The sequence below is a fragment of the Pseudophryne corroboree genome, chromosome 1 (genome assembly GCF_028390025.1).
Source record: "Pseudophryne corroboree isolate aPseCor3 chromosome 1, aPseCor3.hap2, whole genome shotgun sequence".
NCBI lineage: Eukaryota > Metazoa > Chordata > Amphibia > Anura > Myobatrachidae > Pseudophryne > Pseudophryne corroboree.
In genome coordinates this window covers 677602010-677628902 of record NC_086444.1, presented here as the reverse complement: position 1 = coordinate 677628902, position 26893 = coordinate 677602010, and the positions used below count along the sequence as shown (strand labels likewise).

The 26893-nt window shown below is 41.7% G+C and overlaps 1 protein-coding gene across 3 annotated transcripts in view; it reads left to right on the top strand.

Annotated features, from left to right (window-relative positions):
- The window catches only part of SSBP4 (single stranded DNA binding protein 4), an 837412-nt gene that overhangs the window by 779631 nt on the left and 30888 nt on the right, over positions 1-26893 (top strand). For all 3 annotated transcript variants that reach the window (XM_063914741.1, XM_063914742.1, XM_063914743.1), the window contains 9 exons: positions 7-90; positions 2193-2252; positions 2716-2782; positions 14577-14647; positions 14808-14875; positions 17113-17158; positions 18755-18790; positions 20029-20083; positions 22823-22893. In XM_063914741.1, the coding sequence (XP_063770811.1) occupies positions 7-90; positions 2193-2252; positions 2716-2782; positions 14577-14647; positions 14808-14875; positions 17113-17158; positions 18755-18790; positions 20029-20083; positions 22823-22893 (558 nt within the window). The remainder of the gene's footprint in view (positions 1-6; positions 91-2192; positions 2253-2715; positions 2783-14576; positions 14648-14807; positions 14876-17112; positions 17159-18754; positions 18791-20028; positions 20084-22822; positions 22894-26893) is intronic.

Below are 26893 nucleotides of genomic sequence, written 5' to 3'. Positions count from 1 at the left end.
CCCTAGGGACCTCCAGGTTCCCAGCCATCACCTCATGCACAACCTCCTCCACACAACCCCAACAACCCTATGATGGGCCCACACAGTCAGGTAATGTAACAAGGACTAATGTGATATTAGCTGGCCATATATCACTATGGCAGCAGATTGCTTTATTTTGTACTTTCCAGGCCTTTGGCTCTGGAGACTGAGGGTCAGTAAAAATACTTTAAACAATTATGGAAGGACTTCTCCAATGAATGAAGCACAGAGGATGTGCAAAGTTCTGAGCAGCAATAACTGAAAGATAATGACTTTTATCAGCCATATCCACAAGTCAATCATTCCCTCGCCATCAGCCTTTATGCTAGCTGTGTGCATATTTCTAACTGCAAATCTTTCCCATCTGAATTCATCTCAATTACTGTTAAACTACTAATAGGGACAAAGTTGCAAGTTTTTATTTTCACATTACAGGAGTACATTATCAATACTAAGCTCAACTAGGCCATGTAAAGTGACATAGAGGAATTACTAGGAAACACATTATCTGGTTATATAAACCCAGGTATGTTATCTTTACCAATCACACATTTATTGCTCATACTAGGAAGAAAAATGCTTTTAAACTGCTGTTCCTTTTGGGGTTGAATAGAGCAATCTACTCACCGATGTGCAAGACCGCTAATGCACTGGACAGACCCCGGCAGTGGCGGGGGGCGGATGGGAGGGGGATGGCTGACTTGATTTCTTTTTAAAAATATTAATCCTAATTTGGGGCACTTGTTACGTAATTATTAAATCTTACATACACATCTATTAATAGATAAAGTGGCAAGGAAGGCACAAATATACCATCCAGGGGAGCACTGGTACCCTTCTTAGTAAAAAAACAGAAAAGTAACACACACTTTAAGGTTGCACTAGAGCCTCAGGTTACTATTCCTGTTGACTTCAGAAATAAGTGTGACTAAAAATAAATAAATAAATAAAAAAATAAATAAATAAATAAAAATAAATAAATAAATGTGATTCTGTTACAAAATCATTGTTTTCTAAGGGGTACAATCTAAGGGGTCTATTCATGAAGCAGTGAAAAGAAAGGTAAGCAGGATATCTTACTGAAAGGTAAGCAGGATATCTCCTAGTTTACCCTTATAATAAATTCTAATTTCTACAAAAGTAAGTGAAAATGTTACTTTTCACCTACTTTTGTAGAAATTAAGGGATTTAGGGGTTTATTCATGAAGCAGTGAAAAGTGTGAATAAGTGAGCTAGTGGAGAAGTTACCAATGGAAACCAATTAGCTGCTACATATAATTTTGCAGAATGCACTTTACAAATGTTACCTCAACACTGATTGGTTGCCATGGGCAACTTCTCCACTAGCTCACTTCTCCACTCTTTTCACTGCTTCATGAATAAACCCCTAAATCCCTTAATTTCTACAAAAGTAGGTGAAAAGTAACATTTTCACTTACTTTTGTAGAAATTAGAATTTATTATAAGGGTAAACTAGGAGATATCCTGCTTACCTTTCAGTCCCAGGCTAGCCCGCTGTCCCCATTCACTAGACTGGGACCTAAATTAATAAAGTTCTGAAAATCCAAAATTGTTGGAGTTGACAGCGGAAACCTTCACCATCTTCAGCTGATTCTCGGCCCCACGGGCCTTTATTATGGGAAGTGGTCCGATGTTGCGAAGAGGGATCCTTTCGGATGTTTCCGCCCGTTTAGTTCCCTCTTTCTGAAGTTGCGAATTCGTGAAACCAAGTTCACACATGTGCACTACCATTGCTGAGTCTACTAAGTTTCAAAGCTACTAAAGATAGGGATCGCGTGGACAGCGGATTTTCAGATCAGCTGTCTCCGCACTGGAATAAGGTTGAACTGCCTCGGCCATTTAGTATCCTCTTCTGCTACTCACAGCGAGATGTATACTTAATTATTGGGGGCCATCTGGACCCCAATAATGAGTAGGCCCCTAAGTATCTATTGGTGGGATCATTATAGTAACAAAGACACCTTTCTCTTTGCTTTCCTTCTTAACAGTGCTGTGTGGTATAGAGGGTTTGGAGCCTAATGTTCTTGCTGTAATTCATCAGAGGAAATAATGTTTTCACTTATCCCACATATCCCTATCATCATATAATATTGTATACTACAATTATTTTCTCCAGGAACTGTCAATAGACATCTATTCTTTTGTTTCAGCCATTCATGTCCCCTCGGTATCCTGGTGGCCCTCGACCATCTCTCAGAATGCCAAATCAGGTTAGTTTATAATCACTTCATTATTTATGTTTAAGGACAGGATACTAAAGGAATAATCTGTTGCAAACTGTCACACGTTGGAGCATATGTAATAGGGTCCAAGTTTGAATGAGGGTGCGGAATACCGGCCAATCTCGGATGTATTTTTAAAGTGGCAATAATTTACAAAGCATGTTTTTGCCTTGTAAATGATTACAACTTTATAAATACATCCGAGATCGGCCGGTGTCCCGCACCTCCAGCTTAATTTTTTTTTTAATCAGATCCAGTATTTTTAATATTCTACCAATTGACATTGCCCGCATAATACTTTCCTGCAATATCCTTTAATGTAGGAAGATGTGATTCAGTATACATTGTGCCTTATTGTCCTTTACTTGTTTTGTTTTTTTAAAGGTAAATGCATTATTATTTTTGTATTCTCCCACTACAAGAGTATAATGAATGATTTTGTGTTCTTCAGCCCCCTGTTGGGGTTCCAGGTTCACAGCCTTTGCTACCAAACTCTATGGATCCCACACGGCCACAAGGTACATAATTGTACATATAAATGTGCATTGTATTGTATTACTGTATTTTGTTATTATGTTGTTTAGTACTCTGGTAAGAGCAAATGCTGTGCCATAATACAGCCGGCAGCTTATTGATACAATATGAGAGCATAGCAACGAGCACAGCGGTCATTTACTCTGCGATTACCCTATTGCCCATCTGCAAAATGCTGGGAAAATGGCCACTGCACCATTTTCCCAGTTATTTTGAAGAACTGCCACTGACGGGGAATCCGGAGGGGTAAGTATTAAAGAAATAGGCACAGCGTGTGGTGTGGGCCCCTCCGGGCTCAGAGGTCCGTGTGCACCACACACACTGCATCTGTTATAAATATTCCTGTGCCATATTACATTTTTCATTGAAATTTACATTTGTGTTTGAAGTGATGAAACACAGGTATATGCTTTTCTATCTCTGTTATGCTCTAAGGCTTATAGTGTGTTACATGTCAATGGTTAGCATTTTTACTCTGGATCACTGGGCTTTGGGTTTGATTCTGGTTTAGTACTGTCTGTTTGAAGTTTGCATGTTCTCTCCATTCCCTTCAGGTGCCCTGGCCTCCCTGTCACTGTGCAGAAATATACTGTTAGCCTATGACAGGATGCGGTTAACGGTTGCTTGTATAACTGTGGTAGGAAGGAACTAAGCTGACTAAGCTGAATTAATAAACTCTCTGTTCAGGGTTATGTAATAGCCCTGAACATATTTGGTGTATGTATCTATGAACTATGTATGTACAGTTGTGCTCATAAGTTTACATACCCTAGCAGAATTTGTGATTTTCTGGCCATTTGTCAGAGAATATGAATGATAACGCACAAACTTTTCTTTCACTCATGGTTAGTGGTTGGGTGAAGCCATTTATTGTCAAACAACTGTGTTTACTCTTTTTAAATCATAATGACAACAGAAACTACCCAAATGACCCTGATCAAAAGTTTACATACCCCAGTTCTTAACACTGTGTGTTGCCCCCTTTAACATCAATGACAGCTTGAAGTCTTTTGTGGTAGTTGTGGATGAGGCTCTTTATTTTCTCCGATGGTAAAGCTGCCCATTCTTCTTGGCAAAAAGCCTCCAGTTCTTGTAAATTCTTGGGTTGTCTTGCATGAACTGCACGTTTGAGATCTCCCCAGAGTGGCTCTATGATATTGAGGTCAGGAGACTGAGATGGCCACTCCAGAACCTTCACTTTATTCTTCTGTAGCCAATGACAGGTCGACTTGGCCTTGTGTTTTAGATAATTGTCATGTTGGAACGTCCAAGTACGTCCCATGCGCAGCTTCCGGGCTGATGAGTGCAAATTTTCCTCCAGTATTTTCTGATAACATGCCGCATTCATCTTGCCATCAATTTTGACCAAGTTTCCAGTGCCTTTGTAGCTCACACATTCCCAAAACATCAGCGATCCACCTCCATGTTTCACAGTAGGAATGGTGTACCTTTCATCATAGGCCTTGTTGACTCCTCTCCAAATGTAACGTTTATGGTTGTGGCCAAAAAGTTCAATTTTGGTCTCATCTCTCCAAATGACTTTGTTCCAGAAGTTTTGAGGCTTGTCTCTGTGCTGTTTGGAGTATTTTAAGCGGGATGCTTTGTGGCATTTGCGTAGTAATGGTTTTCTTCTGGCGACTCGACCATGCAGCCCATTTTTCTTCAAATGCCTCCTTATTGTGCATCTTGAAACAACCACACCACTTTTTTTCAGAGAGTCCTGTATTTCAGCTGAAGTTATTTGTGGATTTTTCTTTGCATCCCGAATAATTTTCCTGGCAGTTGTGGCTGAAATTTTTGTTGGTCTACCTGACCGTGATTTGGTTTCCACAGAATCCCTCATTTTCCACTTCTTAATTAGAGTTTGAACACTGCTGATTGGCATTCTCAATTGCTTGGATATCTTTTTATATCCCTTTCCTGTTTTATACAGTTCAATTACCTTTTCCCGCAGATCCTTTGACAATTCTTTTGCTTTCCCCATGACTCAGAATCCAGACACGTCAGTGCAGCACTGGATGAAAGATGCAAGGGTCTTTCAGGAATCCAGAAACTCACTGACCTTTTATTCACACACACTGATTACAAGCAAACAGATCACACGTAAGGATGGTTACCTTTAGTAGCCATTGAAACCCGTTTGTGTCATCTTGTGTGCATGTTATCAGGCCAAAATCTCCAGGGTATGTAAACTTTTGATCAGGGTCATTTGGGTAGTTTCTGTTGTCATTATGATTTAAAAAGAGTAAACACAGTTGTTTGACAATAAATGGCTTCACCCAACCACTAACCATGAGTGAAAGAAAAGTTTGTGAGTTATTATTCATATTCTCTGACAAATGGCCAGAAAATCACAAATTCTGCTAGGGTATGTCAACTTATGAGCACAACTGTATATACAGTGCATCTGGAAAGTATTCACATCGCTTCACTTTTTCCACATTTTGTTATGTTACAGCCTTATTCCAAGCTGGAATAAATTCATTTTCCCCTCAAAATTCTACACACAATACCCCATAATGACAACGTGATAAAAAAGTTTTGGAGATTTTTGCACATTTATTAAAAAGTAAAAAAAAATGAAAAAATCACATGTACATAAGTATTCACAGCCTTTGCTCAATACTGTGTTGATGCAGCAATTAGTCTCACGTCTTTTTGAATATCATCCCACAAGCTTGGCACACCTATCTTTGGACAGTTTTTCCCATTCCTCTTTGCAGCACCTCTCAAGCTCCATCAGGTTGGATGGGAAGCGTCGGTGCACAGCCATTTTCAGATCTCTCCAGAGATGTTCAACCGGATTCAAGTCTGGGCTCTGGTTGGGCCACTCAAGGACATTCACAGAGTTGTTCTGCAGCCACTCCTTTGATATCTTGGCTGTGTGCTTAGGGTCGTTGTCCTGCTGGAAGATGAACCATCACCCCAGTCTGAGGTCAAGAGCACTCTGGAGCAGGTCTCTGTACATTGCTGCATTCATTTTTCCCTCTATCCTGACTAGTCTCCCATGTCCTGCCGCTGAAAAACATCCCCGCAGCATGATGCTGCCCCACCACTATGCTTCACTGTAGGGATGGTATTGGCCTGGTGATGAGCGGTGCCTGGTTTCCTCCAAACATAACGCCTGGCATTCACATCAAAGAGTTCAGTCTTTGTCTCATCAGACCAGATAATTTAGTTTATCATGGTCTGAGAGTCATACAGGTGCATTTTGGCAAACTCCAGGTGGGCTGCCATGTGCTTTTTTTTACTAAGGAGTGGCTTCCATCTGGCCACTCTACCATACAGGCCTGATTGTTGCAGAGATGGTTGTCCTTCTAGAAGGTTCTCCTCTCTCCACAGAGGAATGCTGTAAGCTCTGACAGAGTGACCATTGGGTTCTTGGTCACCTCCCTGACTAGGGCCCTTCTCCCCTGATTGCTCAGTTTAGATGGCCAGCCAGCTCTAGGAAGGGTCCTGATGGTTCCGAACTTCTTCCATTTATGGATGATGGAGGCCACTGAGCTCATTGGGACCTTCAAAGCAGCAAATATTTTTCTGTACATTTCCCCAGATTTGTGCCTTGAGACAATCCTGTCTCGGAAGTCTACACACAATTCCTTTGACTTCCTGCTTGGTTTGCGCTCAGGCATGCACTGTCAAGTGTGGGACCTTATATAGACAGGTGTGTGCCTTTCCAAATCATGTCCAATCAACTGAATTTACCACAGATGGACTCCCCCAATTAAGCTGTAGGAACATCTCAAGGATGACCAGTGGAAACAGGATACACCTGAGCTCAATTTTGAGCTTCATGGCGAAGGCTGTGAAAACTTATGTACATGTGATTTCTTAGTTTTAAATTTTAATAAATTTGCAAAAATCACAAAAAAAAAACTTTTTTTTCACGTTGTCATTATGGGGTATTGTGTGTAGAATTTTGAGGGGAAAAATGAATTTATTCCATTTTGGAATAAGGCTTTAACATAACAAAATGTGGAAAAAATGAAGCGCTGTGAATGCTTTCCGGATGCACTGTATATCATCCATATCATTAAACATGTTGTAGATCCCTCGTGTGCCACCATAACAGCTCTGACCCATCAAAGCATGGACTCTTGCTGGGACCTCCATGGCTCGGACTTGGTTTTCCAGCACATCCCACAGTTGCTTGATCAGATTTAGATCTTGGGAATTTGGAGGCAAAGTCAGTACATTGAGCTCTTTGTCATGTTCCTCAAACCATTTGTGACCAATATGTACAGTGTGGCAGGCACAGTATCCTACTGCAAGAGGCCACTGCCATTAGGGATTACAGTTTCCATGAAGGGGTGTACCTGGTCTGCAACAATGTGTAGGTAGGTGGTGTCAAGTAACATCAACCAGAATGCCAGGACCCAAGACTTCCCAGCAGAACACTGCCCAGAGAGCATCACACTGCTTCCCCCTACATGCCATGGTGCATCCTGGTGCCATCTCTTCCCCAGGTAAACAACGCACATGTACGTGCATCCATTGCTCCATGATCCAGTTCTAATGATCAAGTGCACTCACATGGGCACTCTGACAAGTCTGTGGCTACTATCAAGCTGTGATGAACTGTGTGTTTTGACACCTTTCTTTCATAAACAGCATTAACTTTTTTAGTGATTTGTGCTACAGTAGCTCTTCCGTGAGATAGGACCAGACGGGCTATCCTTCGCTTCCCATGTACATCAGTAAGCTTTGGGTGCCCATGACCCTGTCCCCAGTTCACTGGTTGTCTTTCCATGGACCACTGTTGGTAGGTACTACTCACTTCATACCAGAAACACCCCACAAGACCTTGTGGGACAGCTGCTTTTGAATTGCTCCTGTGCATTGCTATTCTCAGGTGCAACTTACAGTGACACGGATACATAATTTATGTGTGAATAGGTCCCCTGGACCTTTCTTAAAAACAACACAGAATATGGTGCTGATTGTAATGTTTCAAAGTCAGTGTAACACTATCACATGAAACATGCATGAAGAAACTGGTAGATACCTAGGAAATATTTGAACATACTGGTAACTACAGTACGGTGTGTGTTTTTTTATCATTATGTGATGATCTTCAGAAACTGCCATTTACAGCAAGTTGTTTACTAGAGGCCGAAGCTTGATGGTATGGTGGGACAGAACCTTCCTCCCTATATGTACTGTGAGAGCTCAGAAGTCTGATGAAAGTGGGTCTATTTCATGTTTATTTTCATTTGATTCAGTAGTTCAATTTCTCCAGCTTTAGAGAAGCAGTCACTGAAGAGAGGTAAAGCTCCATTTGACAATACTTGGCAAATCTAAGCTCTTCTTTAATCCGATTACAGAATAAGATTGATACTGTAACTGCCAATATCCCCTAGTGTCACACTTGAGTGCTGAATTACCCATAATGTGTGCTGTAATTGGCTACAAAGTCCACAATCCTCAGAGAAATACAGACACCCATGGTGGATAGTAAATAGTAATCAGGTAAATTTAACCTATTATTCTGTATTACATTTCTTGTCTTCCTGTTTATTAATATGCTGTGATAATAGATTTTCTGTTGTGGCTTTTCGCTGCAATTGACAATCTGTTATCGCCTCAATTTACTATTAAATTTAATTTGAGCATCTGAGTGATAGTCCGTAATTTGCTGATACTGGTTGGCAGCAATAAAATGAATCTTTTTGCTTTGCCAGGCCATTTTCTAATGGTCCAGCACATGCTCAATGGCACTTAAAACTCTGACTTGCGCATAAACTTCTGATTGTACAAAAACAGAAAACATGACTTTGTTATTATTCAGATTTAAAAAAAATGCTTTATTTAAATATTTCAAGCATTTTATTCCAGTGAATATAGCCACCTTTTGATAATATGACATGTACCTTTAAAGGGTCAGGATACCGATGCTGGAATCCTGACAACCGGGGAAATGCCAGCGGTCGGAATCCCGACCCAAGCCCGGTATTCCCACTCAGGTGGTGGTCCACGCCACCATCCGAGGGGGAATATAATAATGTGGTGACAAAAGGTCGCCACCGTGCCCAAAGGGCAGCAAGCTCGCAAGGGAACACGCTGCGCTCGCTGATGGGAATCTGGCTTTCGGGGTTCCCGGTGTCAGTTTCCTGGTCTCTGTGATCCCGACCGCTGGGATCCCATGTCGATCCCATTTAAATAGGCTACTAGGTATAGCATGGCAGTAAATTCTGTTAGGTAAGAAGGGAAACGCTATCTCTGGTTAAGCCATTTGGGTATGCTTGTTTATATTAACAGTATATGTATGAGGGTGGTTCTGTAAGTAAGGTAACAAGACCTCTCACGTGTGTAATATTCTCAATTTCTTTCTAATTTCTCGCTGGAGCAGGTAGACCACTGCTATCCCTCACGTCTATTATACTGCTCATATTAGTCATACTGTCCCAACATTAGTTGTAAGATGGTAAGGTGTAAGGTAATAACGTCATGTCACAGAAACAGGTTTTGGTTTGGTGAACTGTTGTGGTGGACGTGCTTGGCCGGCCGGATCGCTGCTCATGTTGAATGTCTGTCCTGCATCATCAAAGGCAGTGCACTGACTAAACCAAAACCTGTTTCCATGACATGATGTTATTATCGTACAATTTCAGCTGCTGATGTGCCATTAGACACAGAAATCTGATTACACTACGCACCTCTATGTGTCACCATGGTTCTGCCAGCCCCACCTTACAACTAATGTTTGGAGGAGAGAAGGGAATGGGGAGACATGATAGAAACTTTCAAATATATAAAGGGTCTTAACAAAGTTCAGGAGGGAAACATTCTTCAAAGGAAAAGAAGTATTAGAACTCGAGGGCATACATTGAGACTGGAGGGGGGGGGGTTCAGGGGAAATTGAAGGAAAAATTACTTCACAGAAAGGGTAGTGGATAAGTGGAATAGCCTCCCATCAGAGGTGGTAGAGGCTAAGACTGTAGGGCAATTTAAACATGCTTGGGACAGGCATATGAATATCCTTACAAAGAATCAAGGTTAAAAAAGGGTTGAGATTGCCTAAAGGATAGAATAAAAAAGGGGCAGACTAGATGGGCCAAGTGGTTCTTATCTGCCGTCAAATTCTATGTTTCTATGTTTAATGTTGGGACAATATGACTGATATGAGGCACAGTCTAATGGCTGTGATGATCTACCTCCTCTGGCCATTAGAAGGAAATAAAGAACATTACACAAGTGAGAGGTCTTGTTACCTTACTTATAGAACCCCCTCTTATAGAGAGGCTAGAATAAGCAGGTTTTTTTAGTAGAAAAACAGAAGGGTGTTATTTAATGAAAGGGGTGGTGGTTCTACAATGGTAGGAGGCTGGACTTTAAGGCAAAAGTTGTGCAGCACATAGTGTAAAAGAAAAACAGTTAAGCTACACCTTTGTTGGTCATGATGCTGGCTCTTCATTTAGTGGTGGTAACCCAGGGAATAATAAAACCACATCTCCAAGGAATTATCCTTGAACTTTTTAAATGTCATGAACTTTATGGTAATGCCGATTTTAATTCACCTGGGGACAATCTCTATCCATTTTGCTTTCAAACTTACTTGTCTCAGTGGTGCAGAATAGGATGAGCTTACTTGCGACTTTCGTGATGTGAGTACTGTGTAGTTCAGGAATATTCATAGACAGAGCTTGTGTTAATAGTATGGTACGGACTACTGTTGTGACTGCAAAAAACTAAAATGTAGATAAGACAACGGCACTAAGTGAGTAAAAGCTGCCTAGATGTAATCTGGTGGAACCCACCCACCAATGAATGGAAAAATAGTATAAAAATGAGAACACCTTGGGCGCTATCACTTCAAACCGTATTGGAATGTGTTTTTCTACAAACTTGAATTTTCCAAGAACTATTGTCCTCAAATTGCTTCAGTTTAGTCTCCAGATAGTTTTCTTTTCTGAATGAACGTACACTTGCTTGTGAAACTTTCACCAAGACATATATAGAAAAAAGAGGGAACATATATAGTGCAATAAACTTCTTTAAAAAAAAAAGTCACAATTTATTTTCCAATGAAATTAAAATATATCAGTTTCTCCATCAAATACATCAATTATGATTTTCACCATAGACTGGGGGTAAATGGAACCATTCCGTGTTAAGCTCCTGGCAAGGAGCCCTGAGGAAGAGTTGGAGAATAAATTGTGATTTTTTGTTTTTAAAGAAGTTTATTGCACTATATACGTTCCCTCTGTTTTTCTATATATGTCTTGGTGGCAGTTTCGCAAGCAAGTGTACGTTCATTCAGAGAAGAGGACTATCTGGAAACTAAACTGAAGCAATTTGAGGACAGTACTTCTTACAAAATTCAAGTTTGTAGAAAAACACATTTGGACTAGCACAGAGGTTCCCAAACGCGGTCCTCAAGGCACCCCAACAGTCCTGGTTTTAAATGTATTCATGCTTGGCCACAGATGACTTAATTAGCACCTTAGTCAATTTGATTTAACCATCTGTGCTGAGCCATGGATATACCTAAAACCTGGACTTTTGGGGTGCCTGGAGGACCGCATTTGGGAACCTCTGAATTAGCACATGTATATACTGTTTAAAGTGATAGCACCCAAGGTGTTCTCAATTACTATTGTGACTGGTTTGCTGCAGAAATTCAGTCAACTTGAAATTCCAAATACATTTTAGTACCTCTAAATTACGTATCATACTGTGGGGTGGGTAATAAACGGTGCTAGAAAGTTTGAGAACACTAAACAGTTTTCTGAATCTCTGCATTGTAGTGGCCTAAAAATAGATTCAGATCTTCATCTAAGTCAAAATAAATAAATAAAGAGAACCCAATAAACCAAATAACACAAGTAATTATACATTACATTAATTTATTGATCAGAATTATCAAACATCAATATTATTTCTCAGAAAAAGAATCTCTAGAAAAGAGTTCCTAAACTCCGCCATTACAGTCCAGGTTTTAAGGATATCCATGCTTGAGCACAAGTGACTTAATACCGAAGTCAACTTGATTTAAACCATCTGGACTCGAGCATGGATATCCTTAAAACCTGGACTCAGTGCTAGATTAAGATACACATGGGCTTGGAGCTGAAATTTACAAAGCGATTATTGTGTGCCGCCTCAGGGGATGTGACTAGTGATGTGGGGGTGTTGCCTGTGTCATTAGCTGTGGCAAGTGCCTTCCTTCAATCAGCTCAATTGCCCTCCCCACTTCACTTGTATGAACAGTGTAATGTGAAAGTCAACAAACAAAAGGAATCCCCCTTTGACAAGAAAAATGTCGCTTAGTGATCATATGAATTTGATACCTCTCTAGAAAAGGGCATATGAGTCACTCAGTGATATCATGAATGTGTCGCACCTCAGGTGGGGCAAATGTAACGTGCAGAGAGATTTAGATTAGGGTAGGTTATACTGTTTCTCTGAAGGCTGCTTTATTTTTACACTGCAATTTAGATTTCAGTTTCAACACACCCCACCCAAATCTAACACTCTCTGCACATTACATGTGCCCCATCTGCCGTGCAACTTAATTTTTGCCCCATTGCTGACTTTATAGGGTTTGTTATCAACTCAAAATAGGCACTTAGAATTTTTTTATTATTTTATTTCACCCAATAATGACATGTAATGTTTTTGGGTGAAAATGTGCAGAATTGAGAATAATGGGTTTAAAGGTGCAGGGCAGATATATAGGGGTGCTAAATGAATGGGACAGGTGTTTTTAACATTGCAGGTGGGACAGGTGTTTTTAACATTGCAGGTGGGTGTTACAGGTGGTTTTTCATTTTTATTTAATAGTAGGTTTAAATGACATAAATATACAGTATACGTATGCCAATTTTATGAACACTAAATTTAAGAAGAGCATTTATTTTGCAGAAAAACACTTGTTTTCTATAAATTTTTCATGGTGTTAGAAAAATGTTTATAACAGCCATATGATACAATTTGAGAACCCCAAATACTTTTATTACGGCCACTAAAAGACTTCTATACTGTTATCCGATATTAGTTTTTGTATTTTTGGGGTACAGGCAGATTTCACTGTTTTCACCTACATTACACTTAACGCATTTATACCAGCAAGAATTATTACGTGAATACCATATTTGCAAATTTCAAAATTATATTGTGCCATAAACGGGAGCGTGCATACAGGCAATCAATGAATGTAACGGGTGATATGCATGTTAAGTTTTCACTTGAATACTTAGTGCTTTATCACCTGTAATTGAATCCCCCCCCCCTAGACGCATAGTGAGAACTAAGAAATAAAAAAAGTCACTATGTAGAAAAACTACTGGTCACCACCAAGTCATGGGGTGATAAGTATCCCCTACAATGTTCCAGTCCCTGGAGTGCCACTTCTGCTTCCAGTACAATACTATAAATATGGACAGACATATCTAACCAGCATGAATCTTTTACACAAACATAATATGGCCTAACCATTGTCAAAACAATTAAATAGCTTTAGACAGGAGCTAAACTCCCACAAATACTTGAATCACCCCCAATATGACCATTCACCTCCACCCCCACTAACAACCCACACTTACCCCCAGCAACCCTTTCACCCATCCTGCCAGCACCCCCCACACAGCATCTGCAAACCTATTCATGTCCAGCAACCCACTACTCAAGCACCCCCTGTTCATCCATTAACCCAGGCCTGGCCAACCTGTGGCTCTCCAGCTGTTGTGAAACTACAAGTCCCAGAATGCCCTGCCACAGTTTTGCTACTAGGAAATGCTAAAACTGTGGCAGGGCATGCTGGGATGTGTAGTTTCACAACAGCTGGAGAGCCACAGGTTGGCCAGGCCTGCATTAACCCATCTTTCCGCAGTTTATTATCAATCTGTACTCCCAGCACCCATTAGCACATTCATCCACACTATCAGCTCCCATAAAGCTCCCCTCACACAGCAGCACCCATTAATACACTCACACAGCACCTATTAATACACTCCCACAGCACCCATTACTACACTCACACAGCACCCATTACTGTATTTACAGATCACCTATTAATACAATCACTCAGCACCCATTTATATACAGAACGCTTATAAATACACTCACTCAGCACCTATTAATAAACTCAAGTAGCAGCACCCATTAATACACTCACACAACAGATCCCATTAATACACTGCTATGAAAAGAATAAGGACCTAGAGCCACCAGGATACCACCGGTGAGGGGATTCCCTTGCCACAGCCAGTGACATCTTTACCTCATCAACTATCATACTGTTGGTGCCAATTTCCAGCAGCTATTGTGAGCATCCTCTGTTACAAGCATGCTCCGGCTGGAGCTGCCATTCCGAGCAACAAGGCTACTACCAGTGAGTGGTGAGCCGAACTCTAGTTTTTATCAGTTGTTTCATCTCTAAGAGGTTATTCTATCCTTTACTGTCTACTGGATATGCCCCTGGTATTCTTCATTGTGACATTGCTCTGCTGTTTATTTGCCAATGTGTTGTTTAGTCAATTGTTGTATATTGTTATGTACAAAAACTAGAAATGAAGAGTTAAAAAAAACAAACCTTTAGACAGTTGTGCCAATGGATAAAGATATCAGTATTTTCAAGTTTTGGGGTGAAGCAGATTGCAGTTTTTGGGTGTGAATGATGGTGTGAGTCAAAGAGGGGTATTTAATGATCATATTTTCAATTTGACATGTCAAATGTAGGATACGCAAGTTTGTAAAAATAGTACATTTTTGTAGTGTCTACATATACAGTATATGATAAATTTTCAGAAATGTTTACTGACTTCTGTTTGTTTCCAGGACATCCAAACATGGGAGGGCCCATGCAGAGAATGAACCCACCAAGAGGCATGGCAGCTATGGGACCTCAGGTAATAATCCTGAAAAACTCCTTTATATTAAAATCAAAGGATGATCCCAATAATAACTATGAAAGAAATATCTTGCTACATCTAAATGTCCTGTCCATATAAAACAGTCTGAAATGACAGGAAAATTTAAACTAATTTAATTTCTTATTATTTTGTTCAGAACTACAGCAGTGGAATGAGGCCCCCTCCAAACTCGTTAGGTGGTCCTGGCATGCCAGGAATGAACATGTAAGTACACGAACAGCAGTTTCTTCTACAATTGTGGGGTTTCTCTCTTCAAGGAATAATATTCTGTTTCGACTGACTGAAATATATCAAGATGAACTTGCATGAAAACAATATAAATATATATACACACACACACACACACACACACACACACACACACACACACACACACACCGTGTATGTATAGAATTATATAGATATATACTGTGTAGATAAAGCATTCATCATTGTATGTATGTACAGGTATGTATATACAGTGACTTGCTAAAGTATTCACTTCCCTTGGCTTTTTAACTATTTTGTTACATTACAACCTGTAATTTAATTATTATTTGTTTAATCTGAATTTTGTGTGATAGATCGGCACAAAATAGTCTAGGTTGTGAAGTGAAATGAGAAAAATGTATATCAAAAGTTCTGGTGCAACCAATTACCTTCAGAAGTCACATAATTAGTGAAATGAAGTCCACCTGTGAACTTTTCTGAAAGGCCCCAGTGGCTGCAACACCACTAAGCAAGAGGCATCACACCATGAAGTCCAAGGAACTCTCCAAACAAGCCATGGACAAAGTTGTTGAGAAATACAAGTCAGGGTTGGGTTATAAAAAAAATAAATCCAAATCTTTGATGATCCCCCAGAGCACCATCAAATCCATCATCTTCAAATGGAAAGAACATGGTACCACAACAAACCTGCCAAGACAGGGCCGGCCACCAAAACTCACAGACCGGGCAAGGAGGGCATTAATCAGAGAGGCAGCACAGAGACCAAAGGTAACTCTGAAGGAGCTGCAGAGTTCTACAGCAGACACTGGTGTATCTGCGCATGTGACCACAATAAGCTGTACACTCCAGAGAGCTGGGCTTTATGGAAGAGTGGCCAGAAACTAGTGATGAGCGGATTCGGTTTTACTCGGTTCTCAAAACCGAATCTTATTGACTCACTGATGTCACGTGTTTTGGATAGCCAATAAGATTCGGTTTTGAGAACCGAGTAAAACCGAGTAAAACCGAATCCGCTCATCACTACCAGAAACAAGCCATTACTTAGTGTTAAAAATAAGAAGGCAGGTTTTGAGTTTGCCAAAAGGCATGTGGACAACTCCCCAAATGTATGGAGGAAGGTGCTCTGGTCAGATGAGACTAAAATTTAACTTTTCGGCCACCAAGGAAAACGCTATGTCTGACGCAAACCCAACACATCCCATCACCTCAAGAACATCATCCCCACAGTGAAACATGGTGGTGTCAGCATCATGTTGTGGGGATGTTTTTCAGCAGCAGGGACTGGGAAACTGTTTCGAGTTGAGGGGAAGATGGATGGTGCTAAATACAGGGATATTCTTGAGCAAAACCTGTTTCAGTTTGCCTGTGATTTGAGACTGGGACGGAGGTTCAGCTTCCAGCATGACAATGACCCGAAGCATACTGCTAAAGCAACACTCAAGTGGTTTAAGGGGAAACATTTAAATGTGTTGGAATGGACTAGTCAAAGCCCGTATCTCAATCCAATTGAGAATCTGTGGTCAGACTTGAAGATTGCTGTTCACAAGTGGAAACCATCCAACATGAAGGAGCTGGAGCAGTTTTGCCTTAAGGAATGGGCAAAAATCCCAGTGGCAAGATGTGGCAAGCTCATAAAGACTTATCTAAAGCGATTTGCAGCTGTAATTGCCGCAAAAGGTGGCTCTACAAAGTACTGACTTTAGGGGGGTGAATAGTTATGAACGCTGAAGTTTTCTGTTATTTTGTCCTAGTTGTTGTTTGCTTCACAATAAAAAAATAAAAAAATCTTCAAAGTTGTAGCCATGTTCTGTGAATGAAACAATGCAAACCTTCAAACAATCCAATTTAATTCCAGGTTGTGAGGTAACAAAACATGAAAAATGCAAAGGGGGGTTGAATACTTTAGCAAGGCACTGTATATAATGTATATCTACAGTGTATATATATATATATATATATATATATATATATATATGTATATCCTATCTATCTATCTATCTATCTATCTATCTATCTATCAGTCTGTATTTATTTGGAGTGCCATGAGTGCCGCCGACCGGGAAGGTTTGTGGACGGTAAAAATGTGCTTGTTTGTTACTTCTGGAGGGCACTGACCTTTGAAATTGGATGTATTATGCAAGGAGTGGAGTACTGCTGACTGCTGTATATATATATATATATATATATATATATTTATATTTGAAATATTTTTTATTTTTTTGCTGTTACAGGGGCCCAGGAGGGAGAGGTCCCTGGCCGAATCCCAATGCTAATTCGGTAAGTGTCTAATAGTAATGCAAATCAAGAAATCACTTTGATGGCAACCCATCTTCAATATTCTATTTGGCATTGCATTTCAAATCATGTAGTTCAGCTAATTCATGATTCATCGTCCCATGTTCCCACTGGTTGAAAATAACACTGTATTGAACTTTGCTGATAACGTCTTAAGAAAAATAAAATGAATCCTGTAATCCAATATGTAGAACTGTGTGTTGTGTATGTAATATATTATGATAGCTTTCAAACATCACACAGTTAATTACTTTGCCAAAATCATACATGGTTATCGCTACCAACTTTCCAGGCTCTGATGGGTTTAAATATACCTTCTTGAAAAACCAATCGGCTCCTGTAATTTTTCAAACACATACTATAACATGGCAGTTAGGAGCTGATTTGTTGGTACTTTATCACTGTGCAATTTATCACTCTCCTAGGCTTGATAAATCTGGGCCTAGGTCTTAGAGCAGGGGTATCAAACTTGCGACCCGTGGGCAGCATGCGGCCCCTACCACACCCTGCTGGCAGGGGTCCTTATGCAGCAGGGTTAACTTGGCCACAACGAGTTAACCAAGTCCATCTCTGTCCGCCCCCACACTACATCCTCGTCTGCCCCACTTGTCTGCATCGCCCACCTCATCCAGTCACGGTTGCTGCAAGAAGAGAGGAGGCTGGGTTCTGGGCAGGTTTACCACTACCTGCACCGCCCACCGGGGGCCATATCAACAGATAGCCCGCCCTGCTTACAGAGATGATGGCAGGTCACATGTCTCCTGTGAGGAGGGAGGAGGGAAGCTGCCCTGAGAGGAAAAAGAGTGCCCATGCAGACGCTGAAGACTGAGTGTGAGTCTCACCCACAGAGATTTTTACAGCTGATAAAAAGTTTAGTCCTTCCCTCCAAAGTCCACACATGTATGTTACCCTGCTTTCCTTGCCTCTCTCTAGAATAGAGAAATATCCTGCACCAGTCTGATATTTGTAAGCACACTGTGAAAATCAGCATATGAATAGAAAATGAGAATTATATATATATATATATATATATATATATATATATATGTAAGAGGAGAGGGGACCACACAGTGATATACGAGGGGGAGTATCACAGTTCCCCAACGCTTTTTTTTTTTTCTTGCGGCCCACACAAGACATAGACCGTGATTATTTGGTCCAGTTGAGTTTGACATGTCTGTCTTAGAGGATAGGTGAGTGCTGCTCCCAATGCCATTGGGCATTGAGTGTGAGTTCCAGGTAGGGAAAGCTGTGTCATTTGTTACGTAACGGCAAGCATGTTTATGGAGGCCATCATTCCTCCAGCCGCAGGGGCAAGAACTGATCTGTGTGACGATATATTTGTTTTTTTCAAGAATCAGTGCAGATGAATTTAGTGTAATGCTGATTCTCATTTTTATGTGACAAAACAGCAATGTGTTCCAAGAGACATGTATAAATGGCCTTTTCCAAAACTGACTTAGTGGCCTTCCTTTGCTTTGTGCATCATAGAATCTCACTGGTGTCTTTTTGGTGTAAATCTTTGTTTACCTATTATGGCTTATGTCTCATAGTATTCATTTTGTTTCCTACATTCAGATAGCGTATTCATCGTCATCACCAGGAAACTACGTGGTAAGTGTGTTTTTCCACTGTGGGATTTTTATGCATATACAGTACATTTATCCATCAATTTATAATGATACAGTCATAGAAACATTACATAGAAACATATAATTTCATTGGGAGATAAGAACCATTTGGGCCATTTAGTCTGCCCTTTTATTTGCTTACCTACAGGACAGGAATTTTTTGCTTCTAATTTAGCCATCCATGCAGTTTAGGGCATATTATTATTATTATTATTATTATTATTATTATTATTATTATTATTAGGGGGAAGGATGAGTTAGAGTATAGAGATGGGGGCATGACCTGAAGCAGAATCAAAAAAGAGGTGGCATTACCTTGTAGAGTAAGTTCCAAACAAAACAAAGGCAGTGACACACCAACCAGTCCTATGTACAGTATTGCTTTAGAGGGAGATGGGATCATCTAAAACATTAGTCACAATCCATCATGACCTGGTCATTACCTCTCCACCTAGGAAGACCGATATTATGCCATTTTTAACTCCCCCCTGAATGAAGTTCTTCAGGGTATAGTTAGAACTATATCAGCATTCTCTATACTAACAACACCAGTGCAAAAAAGTCAGTAAGGAAGCTCAACCCCACTGTGGATAACGCAGATCCTGTGGTCTATTATCCAGTTCTAGCAGTGACAAGGTCCTAGATAGCAGTCTGTGAACTTTTCACTTCTAAATCTTCAGTGCCGATGTCACTTCCATCATTATGAACCGAGCCCAACTTGTCTATGATGTGCTATCTGAGTACAGCTGCCAGAACCTGCTGATTAAGATATAGAGGCTTCAGCCCAGCACTAGACATGGGATGCTCTGTTCCTTACCTCTGATTGACTAAACAGAGCAAATGAAGCTTAATGCAGTGAATAATAATACATTTTTAGAGTGGGTCATCAGGATAGCAGAGAACTCCCCTAGCGGTTGGCAGGCTGAACCAGGTGGTGCCCCCCTCGACCAGTGTCCCTGGTGAGTGCCATCTTGGCCAACCCCTGGTTACAGTCCTGGTTTTCTCCATATAGATGCAATAATTATATTACTTATAATATGATGCCCTCTTTATAAACCCACAGCAATTGTAATACCAGTTTCGGCACATGCCTAAGCTGGCATAATAAAGAGGGAGCACTCTTATTAACTGTGGAAAATAAAGTCGAGTATGGTCTTATTATCATGTACACATTGTACGATGCTTATTAACAAAATTCTTATCTCTTGTTTCTTTGTTTAGGGTCCGCCTGGTGGTGGGGGTCCACCTGGAACGCCCATAATGCCCAGCCCAGGAGGTAATAATATTTTTATACAAATATTTGAGTGACGCGATTTATAGCCATTATCTCCATTTGTTTAGTCCCAATATGGAGCATATTACTGGTCATAAATGAGTTATCCATACATGCCGACTATCTTGCTGCCCCTTCCAGGTCAGCACAGCAGGTGGAATGGTTCTGGCATAGGGGGGTAGTTCAGGCGCATGGATGCGGTTACTGGCATTGTAAAGCGGGGGGCAGGGCCAGGATGACGTGGTTCCCTCCAAGGGGGGGGGGCACGAGCGACCATGGCAGGTGAAGGTGGCTGGTGTAAGCCGGCTCCGGGAGCCTTGTCTACTTTTTCGGGTGGCCGGGAATGCCACCTGAGTTTCTGGAGCCTACCTACCGTTCTGGGAGAGTAGGCAAAGAATGGAGTTGACCTACTAATACTGCTGTAGAACAATGAGATTCTAACCCTGATTGGTATATTTTGGGACAGATAAATGAAATCTGCTCTGATATCTGTGTGGGCATATTGCACACCCATTTGCACTGTTGCAGGGGGAGTGGCCACAGCATCATGGGGCATGAGAGAGCCTTACTGACAGGGCCAGACACCTGCCAGCTCGGTACCCTTGCATGTTGCTATATGTGCTGACCGTCCAGTGCTGAGCAGCCCAGAAGTAAAAGGCCACATTATATGTAGTCACCTGATATTTTGGTAAGAACTGCAGGGCTGAATCAGAGTGACATGCAAGTCTGTTTTTTGGATGAATCGTGATTTAGGCAAGCGTATGAGTGATGGTGCACCTGTGCACTGATAGTGATTACATTACTTCTGCAGGCAGATGGTTGGGGTTGGGGTGCTGCCGCATAGTTGTGTGCAACTAAGTATGCAGGCAATTATCCACTTCTATTTCTGTGCACGCAATGTGGCCAACTTGCATGCAGCACTGAATTAGGACCTGAATATTTCCAGTGGGAAAACTCTTCTGTAATAAAAAGACATGTATTCATTGTTTTTCTACTATGAATGTTGTACTACTTTATGTTTTGTTTTGTTTTTTTGCTTTATGTACTACTTTATGCTTTGTGTTTTAATCACAAGTGCCTTCCAAGTTGAACTTGATGACTGAAGCATATTAGTAGTGCTATAAGAGCAGACTGTTTATATGTACAAAACCAAGGGCTCATTGCCAAAATGTGTTCTCCTGCAATGGCCTAATCCGGGTAGTCAGACTCCAGACAACAATGGGACTTGTCCTCCTGAAGCATTTCCATGGTTGCATATTTGATATTTTGGCCAGGGATTGACTTCTTCCATCTGCTTTTGGGATGTGCCTGAAGTAAGTAGGTCACCAAGGACAGAGAACAGGAGTAGGAAGGATCAGCGAGCCAGCTCCCTAGTATCAGGGGAGACACAGCACAGAGATGCACACTTTGTTGTTAGTAGCTTATTAGTACATCTGCAGATCATAGAGAGATCGCACTGCGGCAGCCTTATTTACATGCTGGAGCAGTATATTTAGTGACCTGGGAAACCCCCAACTGACTCATGGGCACCTGTTGCAAAGTAACAAGTAACATTTCCTATATAATAAAAAGGGTAACACTGGTGGGCTTTAGCAAAATATAATGGGAATACTGTACTGTATATGATGGATGCTGGCTTCTGTACTGCTAAGGAGGGTCAGATCATGAGCAAATAAGTTCTACATTTATATCAGTGCAAAACCTTTTTATAACACAGCTGTCTGAATACATGCAAATAATAACAACAAGCTTATAAAGTAGCTACACCACTATGATAAAGTGATCATATAATACCCCTTTCAGACATACGACACGGGAATTTACCTGCTCAGACCTGGGATTTTCTCTTCTGCAAAAACCCGAGCTTGTGTTCTAGACCCCCTTTCACACTACTCGACAGACTCGGGAAATTCCCAGGTTGGCCCCTTTCAGACATAAGCAGTTTTTTTCCAGTTTGAAGGCAGTTTCATCATTTTAATGGAACGATTAACGCAATGATGAGGTCATGCAAAGGTGGAGGCAGCCTATAAATGGACTGAGTGTGGGTCCCATAATGCATTGCTGGATTCATGGCTGACAAGCACTTGTGTAGCATGGAGAGGTGTATTTCTGTGGTGGAGTTGCTGTTTTACACAGCATATGATATTCTCATGAAGATGTTCACCCTGTTCTTAATTGCACTCTGCACAGCTCTGTGTTCCTCTTATGTGTGGCGTCTGTCCCTCTCTGGCTACCGCTGATAATGTCATCAGCAGGCATCAGGCAGCCCTTCCTGGCCAATTAAAACTGTTTACATGTGGCCAGAAAGCAAATTCCCGGGTCACGTCATTCAGACTTAACTCAGGTTGCCAACCTGGTTTGGTGCCTTTCAGACATACCAAAATACCGGGTTGATGTGCATTCATGTGCAAAAACATGGGATTTTGGAGGATGTCTGAAAGGGGTATAACTGACAGCATTTCACATTTCGTTTTATATATGTTACTAACGTGGGCTGATGGTGGCATAGTATATGGATGGATGGGGCAACAGTAGCTTCCTATTGGTCTGTTTGTTCATATGCCCTCTAAATTGCACATACAGTACTGTACATCATTGGCTTCTGCAGCCGGAGAGTTCTCAGGAAGCAGAACCCAGAGGAGGGTAGTGTCCTCCCATCAGCCCTGAGCACACATATTTAGAAGTGTGCTAAGAATTAGATGTTGTGATTAATTTTTGCTCATTCTTATCGTTTCCCTGCAGACTCTACAAATTCCAGTGAGAACATGTACACGATGATGAACCCCATAGGACCCGGTGGGAGCAGGCCAAATGTAAGTAACCCAGACACTCATGACTGACATGATAGAAAGGCTATGTATTACATGCTATATTCCAGACAGAGGCTTCCAGTTCCCCTCCTTTGTTACTGAATAAGGGCTAGATGATACATGGTTGTATGCAATGATGATTTTTTTGCAAAGAATTGTTTATTGGTAATCTGCGCATGCATCGCACTGCAGGTGCGCAAACCGACATTCACTGCTTATATTTATGCAGGATCATTGACAGGCAGGTACTGTTTAGGAGAGGTAGTGGGCAGTGGTGGGAAAATTGCTGGCTTGTTGCAGACGTTTTATGGGCGTGTTGTTGGCTGTCTCTTTGATCCCGTATACTATTAGTATGGCTTCGGTATCTCAGTTCAGGTAGACATGCTGCATAGCAATAAACTCAATCAAGCAGTTGATTATCTGAGGATCTGCGCATACATTGTGAATGTGTACGCAGTTGCTGTTCTTTTGCAATGACTCCGGTGGTCATCTATATTCATTTCTGGGTGGCTGCTACACTTCCACAATTTCTCACACCTGCATGCAGAAAAATCACAGCTTGGCCATATCAAAGTAACTAACGTTACAGATCTACTGTTTGTTACATGAACAATGCTATTTGTTATGGGAATAATGGATGGAAGATGTATAAAATATACTATTACAGCCTTGACGGCAGCGGCCATCCTGGTTGTGGGCAGACACTGCACACGTTGCTGAACACTGCTTTGGGAGCCCAGCCAGGTTTGCTGACTGTGGGATCAGGTGAGAAAGTGCTGCCTTGTTCCCACACCATTAGTTTATGTGCTTGCCCACTGCAGCTCCTGTTGGCATCTGCTGCCACTTCCTGCATCTTATCTGAAGTAGGTGTTGCCCTGGACTCCACTTTATTGCCGGAGGCCACCAGGACCGGTGCTGTGAGGTCTTGAATAGATTGAGGAGCCGCCATCTTGGGGACAGCGCTGCACTTCATAGCATCGGCGGTCCTGCTGCCGTCTGGTGGTTCCGCTGTCTACCCTGTTTCTCCAGCTCTGGCAGCGCACGCACCCCGGCTGATCCTGACTAGCTGGATGCACAAATGATGCTTTTATATCCACCTCCGCAGCCACACTTGTAAATCTAGCTGATCCAGCAGCGTGTACTCCTAGCCACTGTGGTGTGATTAACTACTAACCTCGGGAAACGCGGCCTCTCCCTGACCTTTGCCCGAGGTTCCATACGGGGTTGATTGTGTCATCCTTGTCTCACTGACAAGATCTGTGTCTTGCCCTCCAGTGGTATATCTTTTTTGAGCCTTCTGATTGTGTGTATATATATATATATATATATACACACAATTTTTTTTTCTTCTTCTTCTTTCGAACCCACCTGCCTTTGCATCTGTCTGTTTTTGTTTTTTTTGTGTACTTGACCCTCACACGGAGTCTCACCATGAGTAAATCCAACACCGCTGCTAAAACTCGGGCACGAGGTGACCTTTCCCAATATTTTTCCAAAAATGATAAAAATTACAAATTGTCTTCATCACAAGATCCTCCCTCGCCTCGATTTTCACAGCCGGACAAGGATGACTCGCCGCCTTCACCTGTCCCTGCTACCAAGGACGACGCTATGGCCCTGCGGTCCCTTATAATGGATTTCAAGGATTTTATGGAGACCAAGTTGGACAAGGCGGTGTCCTCTATTACATGGGACTTATACTCACTGTCTTCCAGGACCACGAAGTTAGAATCCCATCAGGACTCTCTCCAAAAAGTACAGAACGAGACCACCAGAGACATTGACCATATTATTCAGGACTTATCTGATTTACGTACTAAAAATGAGTAGCTGGAGAATCGGGAAAGGAGAAATAACCTCCGGATACGGAATGTTCCGGAGTCTGTCTCTCCACAGGACCTGGAGGCCTATCTACATAAACTGTTCTCTTTTCTTCTGCCAGAACTTGGAACCCGGGAATTGCCTTTGGAAAGAGCGCATAGGGCTCTACGACACAAACCACGTGATGGTGAGCCCCCTTGAGATGTAATTTTGCATTTTCTCAGCTTTAAAGATAAGGAACTAGTTCTCAACCCGACTTGGGGCAAACCCCACGTTCTCTTTGAAACTGCCAAGCTGCAATTCTACCAAGACCTGGCCCCCATTACGATCATCAAACGGAGGGAGCTTAGAGACTTGACTGGTGCTCTTCACACGCGTGGTATTCGCTATCGATGGGGATTTCATTTTAAACTCCTAGTCGATCTTCATGGTAAAATGATTGTTATCAGAGACCCGAGAGAAGGCAGGGACCTCCTGATGCAGTTGGAAGATTCAGGCCCCGCGCCTACGCCAACTTCCGCCTCTTCAATGGACTGACTCTGATATCGATTTGTGAATGGATAGAATGTTCCTCTCGAGACGCTGTTCTGATTCACAAGGTTGGGTAGATTGTGCTCAGCGTCTGTTTGCCCCTTAATATGCATTGTGTTTTGTTTCCGATTCCTCGTGTACTCCGTTAGTATGGGAAGCACATAAAGCAGTTATCAGGGGCCTCATCATCCGTTATGCCTCCCATAGGAATAGGGAACATAAGCTCAAATTGGCTTCTCTCACAAAAGAGGTCCACGCCCTGGAAACTCGTCATAAACAACACCCCTCACATACTCTTTATACTCAACTTACAACCGCAAGGGCTGCTCTTAACGCTCATCTCTCTGAAAAGACAGAGAAGGCTTTTCGTTGGCTTAAACAGAGATTTTATGAAAAGAGCAACAAGGCTGACACCTTACTAGGCAATAGATTGAAAGCTCGGAGAGCGTTGACGGCCATTTCAGCTATTAAGAACGAATCAGGGTCTTTGCAATATAACCCGGTCGCTATTAATGTTTTGTTTGAAGAATATTATGATAGGCTCTACAATTTCTCAGACTCCTCAGCCCTGACGGCTTCTACCGACCCGTTAGCCTCCGCTTACCTCTCTTTCTGTAACCTCTCTCATATAGATTCACAGACGTCTCTTGGTCTAGATAGACCCATAACTGAGGAAGAAATACATTTAGTACTTCAAACACAAAAGCCCTCTAAGTCACCAGGTCCGGATGGCTTCCCTATGTTGTACTATAAGACTTTCCAGTCCTCTTTAACTCCTCATTTATACACTGTATTTAACCTTATTCTTGAGGGCACCCCTTTTCATTCCCAAACTACTACGGCCACGATTACGGTCATCCCGAAACCCAACAAAGACCCGCAACTTCTATCTAACTATAGACCCATATTGCTTTTGAACTCGGACCTAAATATTTTTGCAAAAATTTTAGCCAATAGGCTCAATCCTATACTCCCCTCCCTGATCCACCCGGATCAAGTGAGTTTTGCACCGTCCAGACAAGCACTAGACAGCCCTGCGTCCCAGTGTGAACCCTAAAGTGTTAGGTACTTGCTCGATAGAGGGACCCCGACGCGGTGAGCAAGCCCATATCATTGGCCAATTATATGCTAACAACTTCTTATTATATTATATATTATATATTGTAATTTACAGTAATGATTGTATAGTGCATCTGCACCCGTTTCTTCCCCTGTATTACCATAAAATCTCAGCAGATGGCACCTTTCATTACAACCACTAGGGTGTGCAGTCTAGACCCATTTCCTCTGTATAAGCACTAGACACCACCAGACGTACTATTGATATTATTCATTATATCAATGTTCATAGAACTCCTTCTCTGGAGCTTGCTCTGGACGTGGAGAAAGCCTTTGATAGGGTCTCTTGAACATTTATGCTCCAGCCTATCCAACATTTTGGTTTTCAGGGAAGTTCCTTCAAGCCATACAATCCCTGTATCCAAATCTTTTCTAATTGCTAATGGGACTAGACAGGGGTTTCCGCTATCCCCCCTCATTTTTGCGCTCATGATTGAACCTCTCGCAAGCCGCATATGGGCCAACCCGAACATTACTGGTATCTTTGTTAACCGCTCCCAATATACCTTGTCTCTATTTGCAGACGATATAC